Source organism: Durio zibethinus, chromosome 17 (assembly GCF_047325235.1).
Source record: "Durio zibethinus cultivar Kanyao isolate XHJ-2024 chromosome 17, ASM4732523v1, whole genome shotgun sequence".
Taxonomy (NCBI): Eukaryota; Viridiplantae; Streptophyta; class Magnoliopsida; order Malvales; family Malvaceae; genus Durio; species Durio zibethinus.
The window spans coordinates 4907845-4922469 of NC_143178.1; the positions used below are offsets into that span (position 1 = coordinate 4907845).

At 30.1% G+C, this 14625-nt stretch overlaps 2 protein-coding genes and 1 pseudogene across 10 annotated transcripts in view; 2 read left to right on the forward strand and 1 right to left on the reverse strand.

Annotated features, from left to right (window-relative positions):
- The window catches only part of LOC111279048 (cellulose synthase-like protein G3), a 47042-nt gene extending 44197 nt beyond the window's left edge, over window positions 1-2845 (forward strand). For all 9 annotated transcript variants that reach the window (XM_089746223.1, XM_089746218.1, XM_022865957.2 and 6 more), the window contains 5 exons: window positions 484-633; window positions 728-853; window positions 953-1396; window positions 1496-1843; window positions 2001-2845. In XM_089746223.1, the coding sequence (XP_089602349.1) occupies window positions 484-633; window positions 728-853; window positions 953-1396; window positions 1496-1843; window positions 2001-2549 (1617 nt within the window). In that variant the 3' untranslated portion in view covers window positions 2550-2845. The remainder of the gene's footprint in view (window positions 1-483; window positions 634-727; window positions 854-952; window positions 1397-1495; window positions 1844-2000) is intronic.
- A 271-nt stretch (window positions 2846-3116) lies between these two features.
- Window positions 3117-4219, reverse strand: LOC111279058 (small ribosomal subunit protein bS6c-like). The gene is made up of 2 exons (XM_022865965.2): window positions 3797-4219; window positions 3117-3485 (listed from the first exon to the last, which is right to left on the reverse strand). Exons 1-2 carry the CDS (start codon window positions 3860-3862, stop codon window positions 3246-3248), a joined length of 306 nt encoding a protein of 101 aa, XP_022721700.2. The 5' UTR covers window positions 3863-4219; the 3' UTR covers window positions 3117-3245.
- A 2024-nt stretch (window positions 4220-6243) lies between these two features.
- Window positions 6244-13001, forward strand: LOC149513974 (cellulose synthase-like protein G3; annotated as a pseudogene).
- The last annotated feature ends 1624 nt before the right edge of the window (window positions 13002-14625 follow it).

Here is a 14625-nt window from a genome sequence, read left to right on the forward strand (position 1 = left end):
TTTTATTTTTATAGCATGGACTGAATTTGAAAAAAATTTTAAGCCTAAAATATCAAGGCAAATCAAATATAAATAAATATATAAATTATTAATTCCAAATACGGATCCAACCTGATCAATTAATACATCTATCCCTAAATTGTTTTCATATTATGTTACATGCATATGCACCAAATTTCTCATCATGTTTTGTTTTATTATCAACATATGGCTTCATGGTCATGATAAAATCAATTTTTTAAGCTGCTAACTCTTAGTAAAATTTTCAGTTTCCCAAAAATTTAAAATATACAACATGCAAGTCAAATACTTCATATATTGATTCCTAAATGGTTCAAATTTTTAAACTTGTTAAATGAAATATCGGTTCATTGAAGTTCTTTCTTATTTAAAAAAAAAGTTTCAATTTTAAAATTTCATGAGATATTCGTTTATAAGATAGTAGAAATAACATTTGGATCTTAAATCTTAATCATGTGCCAGGAAATATACGAGAACATGAAGGTAAGAGTAGGAAATGTTGTCAACAGAGGAGAAGTTAGTGAAATTTACATCAACAATGATCAAGAACGTGAAGCTTTTGACAAATGGAGAGGCGCATTTACCCCCCAAGATCACCCTACTGTCATTCAGGCTTGCATTCAGCCTTTAATCTTCCATATTTTCGTAACTCAAAATCTTGTATGAGCTAGTTAATTTCCCCTTTCTTGTACACTTATATGAGCAGGTTCTATTAGATAACAGCACCGACAAAGACATCACTGGCCACTGCCTGCCAAATCTCATTTATGTCTCCAGACAGAAAAGTAAGACCTCACCCCACCATTTTAAAGCTGGTGCTCTAAATGTTCTGGTATGGTATACTGATCATCTTACAATATTTCCAATCAACAATTATCTCATTCTTATACATTTTTTATCCTAACATTTTCCTTGTTTTTGGATATTGCAGCTTCGTGTATCAACTATCATGACCAATGCCCCAATATTCTTAACCCAAGACTGTGACATGTATTCAAATGACCCCCAAACACCTCTGAGGGTGCTATGTTATATATGTGACCCTGCAATTGAACGAACTTTGGGGTTTGTGCAATTTCCTCAGCGCTCTCGTGGCATAAACAGAGATGACACCTATGGATGCGAGTACAAACATCTAGGCAAGATACATCCTATGGGCTTTGATGGTCTTAGGGGCCCAGATTATTGTGGAACTGGAACCTTTTTCCTTCGGCAAGCTCTCTTTGGTGATCCATCAACTTCTGTAAAATCAGAAATCCTTGAACTCAGCCCTGACCGTATTAAGAACAAACCTATTAAATCTCCGGACATTTTAGCTTTAGCACATCATGTAGCAAGCTGCAATTATGAAAATCAGAACAAATGGGGATACAAGGTAAGCTAACCATTTTCGCTATTTGAAAATTCAGCAGCGCCCTAAGCTCTTTCCTCCACCCAAACATTGATCTTAGTGATGGAAAAAAAAAACTTGCAGATGGGGTTTAGATATGGATCATTGGTTGAGGACTTCTACACAGGTTACCGGTTGCAATGTGACGGATGGAGGTCCATATTTTGCAATCCTAAAAGGGCTGCATTTCTAGGGAATGCACCAATCAACTTCGTTGATGTACTGAGTCAATGCAAGCGATGGGCCATCGGCCTACTTGAAACTGCCTCGTCCAAATATTCTCCCATAACCTTTGGGACCAAATCTATGGGTCTCCTCATGGGCCTAGGCTATTCTTACTATGCATTCTGGCCCATTTTGTCCATTCCAGTGACCGTCTATGCCTTCCTCCCTCAACTAGTTCTCGTCAGTGGAGTCTCCGTCTTTCCAGAGGTATGTATCGGCATTCATTGTAGCTGTAGTTGCTCTCTCTCTCTCTCTCTCTCCCTCATGTTAAATGGATTATAACATGAATGCTATTGATTCAAAATTTTCGAAAGTTGAATATTATTCAATGCTTCCACTTATGGTAAAGAAAAAAATGTTGCAGATAACCGAACCATGGTTTCTCTTGTACTTGTTTCTTGTCCTCGGTGCTTATGGACAAGACTTCCTTGAATATGTTCTGGAGGGAGCAACTTTCCGAAAGTGGTGGAACGCCCAGAGGATGTGGATGATCAGGAGCCTTTCGAGTTTCTCGTTTGGTACAGCAGAGTACTTTCTTAAGTCCATAGGCCTGTCTACTTGTGGTTTCAATGTGACCAACAAAGTGGTCGATGATGAACAAAACAAAAGATATTCCCAAGGGATCTTTGAGTTTGGAGTGCCATCCCCATTGTTTGTGCCACTCACAATGGCAGCAATAATCAACTTATTTTCATTCATCTGGGGAACAATTTTAGTTTTCGGTGGCAGCAACGAGGAAGGCCTGCTTTTGCAGATGTTACTAGCAGGGTGCATTTTTGTGAATTTCTTCCCAATTTATGAAGCAATTGCCTTGAGGAATGACAAAGGAAAAATGCCTACCAAGATTACCATCATTGCGACACTTCTGGCGGGGGCTCTTTATACTGCAACTTCTTTTATTTTCAAGCGATAAAAATACTTAGGGGCCTTTGCCTTTTTGCTTCTCCTTTCAATATTTTCTCTGACTGAAATGAAATTTTTAGTTTTATATGGCAATTATTGGGCAGCAGGCAGCTACAGAAATGGCTTATATATTTTCTGGGGAATTGGCACTTCAAACGGTATGAGCAGGGGCGGCGAAACACAATGCATGGTTCATTGACGCACATTGACTGTAAATAACAACCATAAAGGAACTACTTTTCTCTGTCAATATGCTGAAAGTATCTTATACGCATAAATTCCACCTGGCTATAACTTTCTTCAAGCTCTCTCCTAATCGCAAATAGAGCTACAAGCTCAGTCATCCTCGTCACCCCATGATTATATATATACCACTCTTGCACATTGCCACGTGCAAGTTTGGATGGGAATAACGCATGCCTTCGAGCACCTCCAACAGCCAATCTATCAAAATGTGCAAATCAGATTGATCAAGCTTGCTCGATATGCCCTCCAATCAATTATAAAATTCCCTCTAAACGTTTTTCCTTGGTTCAGCAATTGCATATGTACTTTCTATTGTCATTGATCCATAAAATTTTGCAAAAAGAAAGCAAACTCCAATATTTAAGGAACGAAAAAGATCCATATTAAATCACAAAGTTGATAGGGCTCTTCCTTTCCTAATCATCTTCATCTCAAAGATACAGAAAACATACATACTAAACTAATACTTCCTCTTCCTGATCTTGAAGCTGGAGAATCGAATAACATCATCATCTGTATTCAGCGCCACCTCAAGAGCTGCCATTGATTCCGGTTTCGTAAAGTAGGTAAAGAGGAGGTAAATGCCATCCGAGTAAGTGTTGGTTTCACCATCTTTATTTTTCTTCTTGATGCTGTAGGCTAGTGGGATGACCCCTCTGTTAAATACCTCAACATACATGCCACCCCCAGCGACAAGAAGCTGCAAGACGAACCCCATCAGGAAAAGGATTTGAATAAACTTGCAATAACATGTCATCAACCCTTTCCAATTCACCCAAGAGTTCAGACTATTTTATTAAATGCCATGTTTTCAAAACCAATCTTCAATAGATAAAATGAAATTAAAAGCAAAAACTTTGCAAAAATGTACCAAATACCATACAATTCTCAATCCCGAAATGAAAAAAAAAAAAAAAATCCCTAAATTACGTTAGCAACCAAACTGAGAATTTACAAATTACAACAAAAGAAAATTAAAAAAAAAAAGAGAGTTATTTTACAAAACATTACCTCCTCGTACTTCTGGGTAAGAGCGAGCCTGTCGTCTTCCGACATGTCGGGTCTCAAAACTGCCATTGTCTCGTACTGTCGGAGTCCCGGTGGGCACTGGGGTTCCTCTTTATCTTCCAAGGCGGTTATGCCAGGCCCGGGTTGGGACGGAGGGTCATCGTCCGAACCAAACTCGTCCGACTCAAAGAATGAACCAGAGAAGTCGAAGGTCTGGGCTTTCACGGCTAAGGTTGTGTGATTGTTTCTTTTAAGGGAAGTCAGAGACCTTGGCTTTAACTGGATTGGTTTGAGGCTCTGAGTGAATGAGAGAAGAGGCACAGGTGGGAATTGGGCGAGATGGTGGGTGCAAAACAGGGATTTGGTTAGAGATGAGGGTTTTGTAAGCCCAGCTGAGGCTTACTGATGAGTTAAAGAAGAATGGAGGGTAGGCGCATCCGGGGCAGTGGTGGCGTCTACGCCTTTATGTTTGGTTGGGCTTGGTCCTATTGGGCTATTATCTTTTTTCATACCCATTGCTTTGGTTTATTAATGGAGGAAAAAAAAAAAGGTGTAGTTTAGGGGCACCTTAAACATTTCTGCTTAATTTTTAATCAACACTACAATTTCTTTTAATATTTAAAATCGTCAGAATTTTAATTATAATTATTAAAAGTAACAATTTAAAATGACTGTTGGTTACGGTCAACAAATTAAAGTACCTATATCGAATATTCAACTTCATTTAATAATGAATGCCTTATAAAAAAAAAAATAATAATACTGATATAATGGATACAGGACGCTTTAGGAAAAGAAAGAAAATGAAATGATTGAGTTTGGTTTCGAAAAATAAAATTAATTTTTTTATTTTTTAAGAAAATGAAAAATATAATTGAAAACGTGATAATTGAAATTAAAAAAAAATTTTAAAAAAAAGAAATGAAAATAAATTGAAATGTAAAAACAAAAAATATATATCTTTAATTGTGAAGACAAAATATATACATTACTTTTTTTATGTTTCATAAGTTATCATATTTAAATATTTTTTAATATCATTAATTAATAAATATATATTATTTTTATAATTAAATGACATTAATAATAATATTGTTAAATATTTTATTTATTTATTTATTTTTACATTTTAAAAAACAATTTTTATTTTAAATCAAACGGAGCCTATCAATAACGAATATTATATATGGTGACTGTACATACTTGGTGGTAGTTAATGGTGGTGTGGGTATAGATGATGTAGATTTCATATTAAAAAATTTGCACGTACATATTTGATCTACAAAGAAAATTTGAAGATCTATTTTTTTTTTTTTTTGTTTTCTTACATTTTAAATTTTTTATTAATTATATTTTAGGGTATTTTATTTTAATTAAAAGGGTGTAATAGTTGTTTTCTTTATTGAACAAAGTGTCGAATGAGTTAGTTTTAATATATAATATAAATTTTTGAATGTTCAAATTATTCAAAAGTAATTGAGATTTGAACTTTAACAATATTTATATTTTATAAAATTATCTAAAGAATTTATGTAATCCATTTTAAAAGATGACTTTTGATAAATTTAAAGTTTAAAATTTAATATATGCAACTTTTTTTTTTCATTCATATTATTTTTAGATTGTTGTCTCATTTATATAAAAATTTTAATTTTATTATAAAAAAAAGAAAATTATAAAAAATTTGAAGTGAAATTATTTCCATCCGAATCTCATGTAACAATTCCATTTTTCATTGTGAATGGTAGTAAAGCGAATATCCATTATTTTAAAAGTATTTATATTTGAATTCATTTAATATTTATAATATTTAATTTTGTTTAAATATCTGTTTAAATTTAGTATTACTATCCCAGTTTAAATTTATTTAAATAAATACTATTCATTTAAATATTTGAATATGACAAAATATTTGTTTATTTAAATTTTTTTATAAAAGTATAAAATAAATAAGAATTAAAATTAAAATTCAAGTTCACTCTTAATTAATAATAAGTAAAAGTTATTTATTAAAGTTAAAAACTTTCACAAGTATAAAATTTTATATATTTTACGTATGAAAATAGATAACGGATTTCAATATCTATTATTATTTATTAAAATATAAACAGATTCGGATATTGAATATTTAGAGGATATTATTTATAAACTATTTGAATTTGTCACATATAATAAATTTTTTATCCAAATTTATTAATTATTTATTTACAATTGTCCAAATCTGACATAAAATAGTTGAATAATTATATATATCCATTTATTTACTGTTTATTACAAACTCCATTTTCCATACATTTTTAATAAGTGTATCTATATGCTGAATACAGTGCTGGTACATCACTCTTCCTCCCTTTGCCCATAAATTAATGAGTAATGACAAACTTATTACCTGTACTAAATGCAAGAGAACTCATAGTGTTGAGCACATACATTCCATAAAGCAAACGAGGATGTAAGGCCGAGGTCTAAGAGGAGGATGCACCGCCCATGCTCCTCTTCACACGTTTGAACCCCTGCGGCGGACGGACTTGAACCGCGTATTTGCAGTGGTTTACTCGTGTGCAATTATAGCTCTAGTCTATCGCCATGCACAGATACTTCTCTACTCCACAACCTTACTCTCTTTCTCTATGACACTCTCTTTGCTCATCTCAGATCTTGTCCTTGCCTTCACGTGGGCATGCGGACAAGCTTTTCGAATGCGCCCAATTCGTTGTAAAGAGCTCCCTGAAAACCTCAAAAGAATCATGAAAGATGAAGATTTTCCAGGGCTGGACGTGTTCATATGCACGGCTGATCCTCACAAGGAGCCACCAATGACTGTGGTGAACACAGCCCTCTCGTTGATGGCTTATAATTATCCAACAGAGAAGCTTTCCGTCTATGTATCAGATGATGGAGGGTCAGCTTTGACTCTCTTTGCTTTCATGGAGGCTGCTAAGTTTGCATGTCATTGGTTACCATTTTTCAGGAAGCACAATATAATGTATAGGAGCCCTCAAGTGTATTTTGCGTCTAATTATCATTCTTGGAGCCCAGAGATTGAGGAGATTAAGGTAATTAATACACTCAAACACTTGCTAATTCTATCTCAAAACTTTAATTGGCTAATTGTCCATGCCTAATTTTTGTGCAAAATTATATTAATAAAGTAATTTAATTTTGGGTGTGCAAATTAAATTCCTGCATGGACAAGTTGACTTTTAAATCAAATCTAATTTTATAATCACCATGATCATAATTAATGCATCATTACTTTCAAAAAATGCTAAATATAGTCCACAATAGATATTGAAAGAAGGAAATTAAAGAAATATATAACAAAGGGGCAGATGGAATCTACGTACCATAAATATTGAAAAAAGGAAATTAAAGAAATATATAATAAAAGGGTGGTGGAATCTAGGAGCTGACTGGTGAGATAAACTAGAAGATTATTTATAATATGAGCCAATGGTCGGTGCTAATCTAAAATAATTAAACTCCCTCAGTTTCAATTTGTTTGGGTGATTGATTTTCATAAAATAATAAAAAAAAGTTTTGATTTTAGTCTATTTAATATTAAAATTAAAATTATAAAATTAAAGTTTTATGATTTTAAATGTCAAAAACTAAAAAAAGAATATAAAAAATAAATTTTAAATATAAAAAGGAAGAGTTTAGATATTCAAAAAAGAAAAGAAATTATAATTTTGAGACATCTAAAGAAGATGAATAAAGAAAATAAAACAGAAGAAATATGTGATATTGATTAATATGAGCTTATATAAAATAATATAATTTATTATAATTTATATATTAAAAAATTAATGATGAAAATTACTAGTATTTATCAATATATATATATATATATATATATATATTAAACACTTAATTTGAATATAATTGAGAGATAAAAAAAGGATTATGTCTTAACCTATGTTTCTAGGCATTATTAAGTAAGCATTCTTAGACATATTTATGTTAACTTAACTTAAGAAAAATAAGAAAAATTATATTAGCAGTTAAAATTAAATATTTATTTTTGATAAAAAAGAATGCAATTAAAAATAAAAAAATTAAAAATATCAAAATATAAATTTAAAATTTATTGAATGTTAATTTTTAAAAATTTACGTATGAATCAATTTTTTAATCTCGAGGTTCAAAGTAATAAAATATTTGTTGGTATTTGTGTTAATTTTATATGTATATATTTTATTTCTTTAAAAGTTGAGTTTTAATTTTCTTTTTTCAAAAAAAAAAATGTTGCATCTTGCAGCTTATCTCTGACATATTTGAACATTGGACCACATATGAAATAATTTTCGTTATGTCAGTCAATTAATTAGGGCAGATTCAGAAAAAGAACCCCTACAACCAGTTTTGTCATTTAGACCACATCATTTTGGTTTAGCCAATCCTTCAAATTAAAGATTAGGATTAGTACTAATCCATATGTCTAAATCATGTCTAGACTGTTAACTTGTGCATGGATCCAAACAACTCATTTCAACTATACAAATATATAATATATTACTTTTCTTTATTTGGGGGGTAATATATATATATATATATATTATTTTCATGCACATAAATGTATCAAATGTAAATAGATAATTATAAGATATAATTTCAAAGTTTTTTTTATTATTAGTAATTTAGTTTATTTTATGCTTTTCTTGAAGAAGAGAACATCTATAGCTTGCTTGTGCTGGCAATGCCATATATCAAGTCATAGCTAGATTTAGATGGACAAAATTTACATGAAATTTTTTAAGTGAAATTTGTAATTTTTTTTAAAAAATATCATTTAATAAAAATTTTAATAAAAAATTTAAATTGATAGATTGATAAGGTTTAATATGAAACTTAATAATATGTAAAAACTTATTAAAAATATTATTTATAGTTCAAATTTGATTTAAAAATTTTTTTATAGTAAAAATTTTATCAATATTTTTATTAAAAATATATATGAATTTATTAATTTTTTTTTCAAAATTTACATATTTAACTTATATAACAAAAATTTTTAATTTATCAATTTTAATTTAATAATTTTTAATAATAAACTTCACCAATTTTATCTAAAAAACTTTATTTAAATATTTCTCAGATCTAGTTATGTTGATGCATTCATTGTTTTGGCTTCTCACATGGCATAATTTTTTTTTTCTTTTGTTATTCAAGGGGATAGAGCTCTACATTAAAGGAGAAGGGAAAAGATTGGAGTTTGAATTCCAACTTTGATATCTTTTTTAAGATTATTTTGACCAATAAAACAAACAGTTAAAGACCATGTGTCATAATTTAGCTTTTGCCATTTCGGTTGCACGCCCCTACTTTTTTTTTGCCACGAAGTCCCTAATAGTTTTTTTTTGGCCAATTAAGTCCCTTGTAGTTGAATAAGCCTTTTTTATCATTTTCTCTTTTTTATTATAAAAAGAAAAATGAATAAAGTTAAAATATTTAGACACTTTAAGGATTTAATTGATAAATAGAATGATGAAGCCGATAGAATGATTATCTCATTATCTTATTGTTGATGCACACATATAAAAAAAATATTGAATTACAAAAAGATTAATTATTATTTTAAAATAGAATGATTCAATCCTATGAGAAGTTAGATAATTAATACATATATATTATCTACTTTATTGCTAATTTTACATTTAAAATTTGATTTAAATATTTAATAAAATAATTAGTATCATTATATAATTGGTTAATTCAAATTATTTTTTTCTTCGTAAATTTTTTTTTCCTTTTTTGTCAAAAAAAAAAACGAAAAGGAGAAACCAATGTACTTGTTTTAATAACAAAGAAACTTTTATACAAATAAAATAAAAGGAGAAATAGAAAATAAGATAAAAAAATTTTTTAATAAAATGTTTTTTGAAAAAACAGTGCACCTTTTTTGAAAATTTCATGTATTTAAAAAATAAATTTAGCTTTCAATCATAAAAATTATTTTAAATTTTAAATTATAAAAATAAAAAATAATGAATAGAAAAAATATAGAAAAATACTTTTATAATTGTTTTAAAAAAAATTAATTTTTTTATCAGCATTTGGTGCTTTCTGATAATTGCGTGCGATGATTTAGCCTAATTTTTACCAAATTATGTCTTTTATTGAAGTTTTTTTTTTTTTTTGGTTGCATAAAGAGTGAAAATTGCTCATATAATCCAGGCTTCCCTCCTTGCAACACCCTATTTGCTGTATTGTATAACGGTACAATCGTTCGAGTTCAAATCGATATAATATTAAATTTAAATTTAAAATTGATTAAAATTTTAAAATTTAAAATTTGATTCAAATTCAATCGAGTTTTATTTTTTTAATTTTAAACTCAACTAGAGATAAAAATTATATTACTTGAGTTCACTTGATTAGATTCAATTAACATATAAAAATAAGTTTAATTTTTATATTCGATAAAAATTCAATTATTTGTATTTAAATTCGAGATATTTTATTAATTAAAATAATTAAAATATATTAAAATATAAAAGATTTATTAGGCTCACGAGCTACTTGATCGATTAGACTCACGAGCTACTCGACTCAATCGATAAATCGAGTTACTAACTCGATTCGATAATAACCGAGTCAAATTTAAATTTTATTCTAATTGACTTCGAAAAATTTATAAATATTAATATATCATTTATATTTTTAATCTTATATTAATTAACCTCAAAGAAGATAATAATTTAATAATAATTTAATAACATCAAAGTTATTCTTATGAACTAAATTTGCCTCTAAAAAAAATCCACTCAGAAATTAACCTCACAATAGATATGAAAAAGCAAACAGTCTTAATCTAACTGAAGGAGTCGTTTGCAGCCATATAAAACCCGATAAAAGAGGTCGTTATCATACAGAGCTTGTAAAATTTTTTGTGCGCCTAATAAAGAATCTGAGTCTAGAATTTTTCTGCAACCATGCTTCCACCTAATTTTAACCCCATGTAGATAGCATAGATTTCGGCCATATTGTAGTAGCTTATTTCGTGAGGCCTATATTGTAGAAGTGATGGATGTAACATCTGCCACTTTTGGGATACTAATCTTAATTGCAGATGATGTACGAGATTATGAAAGTGAAGGTAGAACATATTGTTGATAAAGGAGAAATCAGTGATGAATACATTACAGATGATCAACAACGCCAAGCTTTTAATAAATGGACCAAAGGGTTTACTCGCATACATCAAACCACTGTCGTCCAGGTATGCATTCAACATTTTCCAAGCTCAAAATTCAATCCAATGATCAATAAAAAATTAAATTGCTCAGTACAGGAAACAAGCCTTTTGGCTACTACACTCGATTTACTAATGCATGGGACATGAACTATGGGCAGGTCATCTTAGATAAGAGCAAAAACAAAGACGTTTCTGGCCATTGTTTGCCAAATTTAATTTATGTCTCTAGACAGAAAAGCAACAGTTCACCCCACCACTTTAAAGCTGGAGCTCTTAATGTTCTGGTATGAGTATTGTTTCTGGTTGCTATCCAATTGATTAGTTTTTATTTATTATAATTTCTAATTCCTTGAATTTTCGACATTGAAATTACGTGTATCAACTGTTACGACAAATGTGTCAATAATCTTAACTCAAGATTGTGATATGTACTCAAATGATCCCCAAACTTCTCTTCTTGTGCTATGTTATCGATCAGACCCTGCAATTCAATCAAAATTAGCATACATTCAATTTCGTCAACGATTTCATGGCCTTAACAAAAATGACATCTACGCTTCTGAGTATAAATGTTTCTTCGAAGTCAATCCTATGGGTTTGACGGGCTAAAGGGCCCGAATTATGTTGGATCCGGCTGCTTCTTTCGCCGGCGAGCTCTCTTTGGTGGGCCATCAGCTTTGCTACCACCTGAAATCCCAGAACTCAGCCTAAACCATGTAGTAGAAAAGCCCATTAAATCTCAAGAAATTTTTTCATTGGCACACCATGTAGCAGGTTGCAACTATGAGAACCAAACCAAATGGGGATCAAAGGTAAACTCATCAATCACTCTCCAGAATGCTATCGAAGGTTAAAATTTATAGGCAGTATGTTAAGAGTTCTTTTGACATGTATGCAGTGTGGCTTCAGATATGGATCTCTGGTTGAGGACTTTTACACAGGATATCGGTTTCAGTGTGAAGGATGGAAGGGCTTGTTCTGCCACCCTGAGAGGGCTGCATTTTTAGGGGATGTGCCAATTACCCTTTTTGATATAATTAATCAATGCAAGAGATGGTGCATCGGACTTTTTGAAGTGACCTTCTCCAAGTATAACACTCTCATCTTCGGTTCTCATTCTATGAGCCTTTTAATGGGCCTAGGTTATTCTCACTATGCATTCTGCCCCATATGGTGCATTCCAGTTACCCTCTATTCTTTCCTACCCCAGCTAGCACTCCTCAATAAAGTTAGCATCTTGCCAAAGGTATGAACATTCATGAATTTGTATATATCATGAAATATTTATTTAAATTCAGTATATTGATCGAGTAAAAAATGGCAAATGGTGTTGCAGATATCAGAACCATGGTTTTTCTTGTATGTTTTTCTTTTCCTCAGCGCTTACGGGCAAGATTTCCTTGACTTTGTCCTAGCTGGAGGCACTGTCCAAAGGTGGTGGAATGCTCAAAGGATGTGGATGATAAGGGGACTGTCATGTTTCTTGTTTGCTTCAGTTGAGTACTTTCTCAAGTCCTCAGGCATTTCCACGCATGGTTTTAGCCTAACAAGCAAGGTGCTTGATGATGAACAAAGCAAGAGATACAGCAAAGGCAATTTTGAGTTCGGAGTCCCATTCCCCCATGTTTGTTCCATTAACTATGGCTGCAATAATCAACTTATTCTCATTCGTATGGGGATTGACAGAGTTTTTGGTTGGCAGCAAATGGGGAAGGTCTCCGTATGCAGATGTTGTTAACAGGGTTCATTGTGGTGAATTGCCAGCCAATTTATGGAGCCATTGCCTTGAGGAATGACAATGGAAAAATGCCCACCAAAATTACCGTTATCTCAATATGTCTGTCAGTGGCTCTTTATATTGCTGCTTCTTTCTGTTTTAGAAGTAATGACTCCAAGTACTAAAGTAGGGCTTTTTCCGCTCAATTACTAGCATATTTTCTTTGCATTTTTCCTTGATGAAATAATTAATGGCTGAAGTTTCTTTTTCCCTTTCGTTTGGTAGTATATAAGATACAGCTATTTTACATTAATGTACCTCGTTTTCATTCAACCCATGCTATATAACTAAATTATTAAAAAACTCAATCATTTATTACCTATCAAATGTAATAATTAAATAATAAATAATAAATAATTATGTTAATAAATTTATATATATGTGATGTGTAATAAAATAATCAATTTTTAAATAATATAATTATATAATATATTTTAAATGAAAATAATATAATATTCATTTCATACAATTATTTTTTATTAATATATTATATGAATACTGTAATTTAGGTTTGATAGATAATTTGAGCACTGAAAGGTCGATTTGTTGTTTGCCCCACAAATTAACTACACAAAAGGAAGGAAAAGCATATTCACTTTTTTAAAAAAATTATATTCGAGAATTTGATTTAATAAAAAAAATTAAATTCTCTTTTCCAAATCATAAAAATAATTGCATTATTATATTGCTATAATTTAAATAATGATTTTTTTTTTTTAATCTTGTATTATTTCGATCACAATACCTTATGGTATGTGTTTAAATATTTAGAATTTTTTAAAAGTAAGTGTGTATATTATTGTAATAAATTAGGTTTTGATAATTTAAAATATAATACGAATATAATATAAAAATATTAAAATGATATAATTTAAGATCTTAATAATAATTATATTTAGATTTAACAAAATTAAAATATATATTTCATGTTTTCATAATAATACAAATTTATAACATGTAATTTTTATATAAAATATAATATAAATACATAAATTTTTATAATTAAATCTACAATAATTAAAAAAGAGCAAAAATAATTATATTTCATAACTCATATCTTATCTTGTAGGAATTAGATTTAATTCGATTTTTTAAATTTAAAATTTAATTTTTAATTTAAATTTAATATATAAATATATAATATTTATTTTTAATTTAAAACCAAATAAAAAAAATTAATTCAAAACAAATTAAACACTATAACTTTAAATTTATTGAATTTTTTTCTCGATTGTCTATAGGGGTGTAAATGATATGTTAGTATTCGCAAGTTACTCCGATTCGATTCGAAAAAAACTCGAATTCGGTTCGATTATTGTCGAGTCGAGCTCGAGCTCGAGTAGTTCGACTTATCGATCGAATCGAATTCGAGTATTCTTATATCTGACTCGAGTAGCTCGCGAGTCTAATCGAATTTTTATATTTAAATATATTTTTATTATTTTAATTAATAAAATATTTCGAATCTGAATTCGAGTTCGAATTCGAACATGAATAATCGAACTCTTTTCGAATATATGAATCGAGCTTATTGTTATATATTAATCGAGCGAACTCGAATAGCTCGAATTAAATCACGAATCAAACTCGAACTTAAAAAATAAAATTCGATCGAATTCGAACCGAATATCAAACCCCAAATTATGAATCGAACTCGAACTCGAATTTTTTACTATTCAACTCGGTTGGTTTACACCTTTAATTGTCTGTCTTTTCTATTACCCTTCAATAGAGCATCCATCGTCACAATGTCTGACACCACTTATCAGTGCACATGGCCAAGTTGGTTGAAGGATACTTTTCTTTTCCCAACTTTATTGTTCAAACATTTCCAACTAAATAATTTAGGAAGTCATT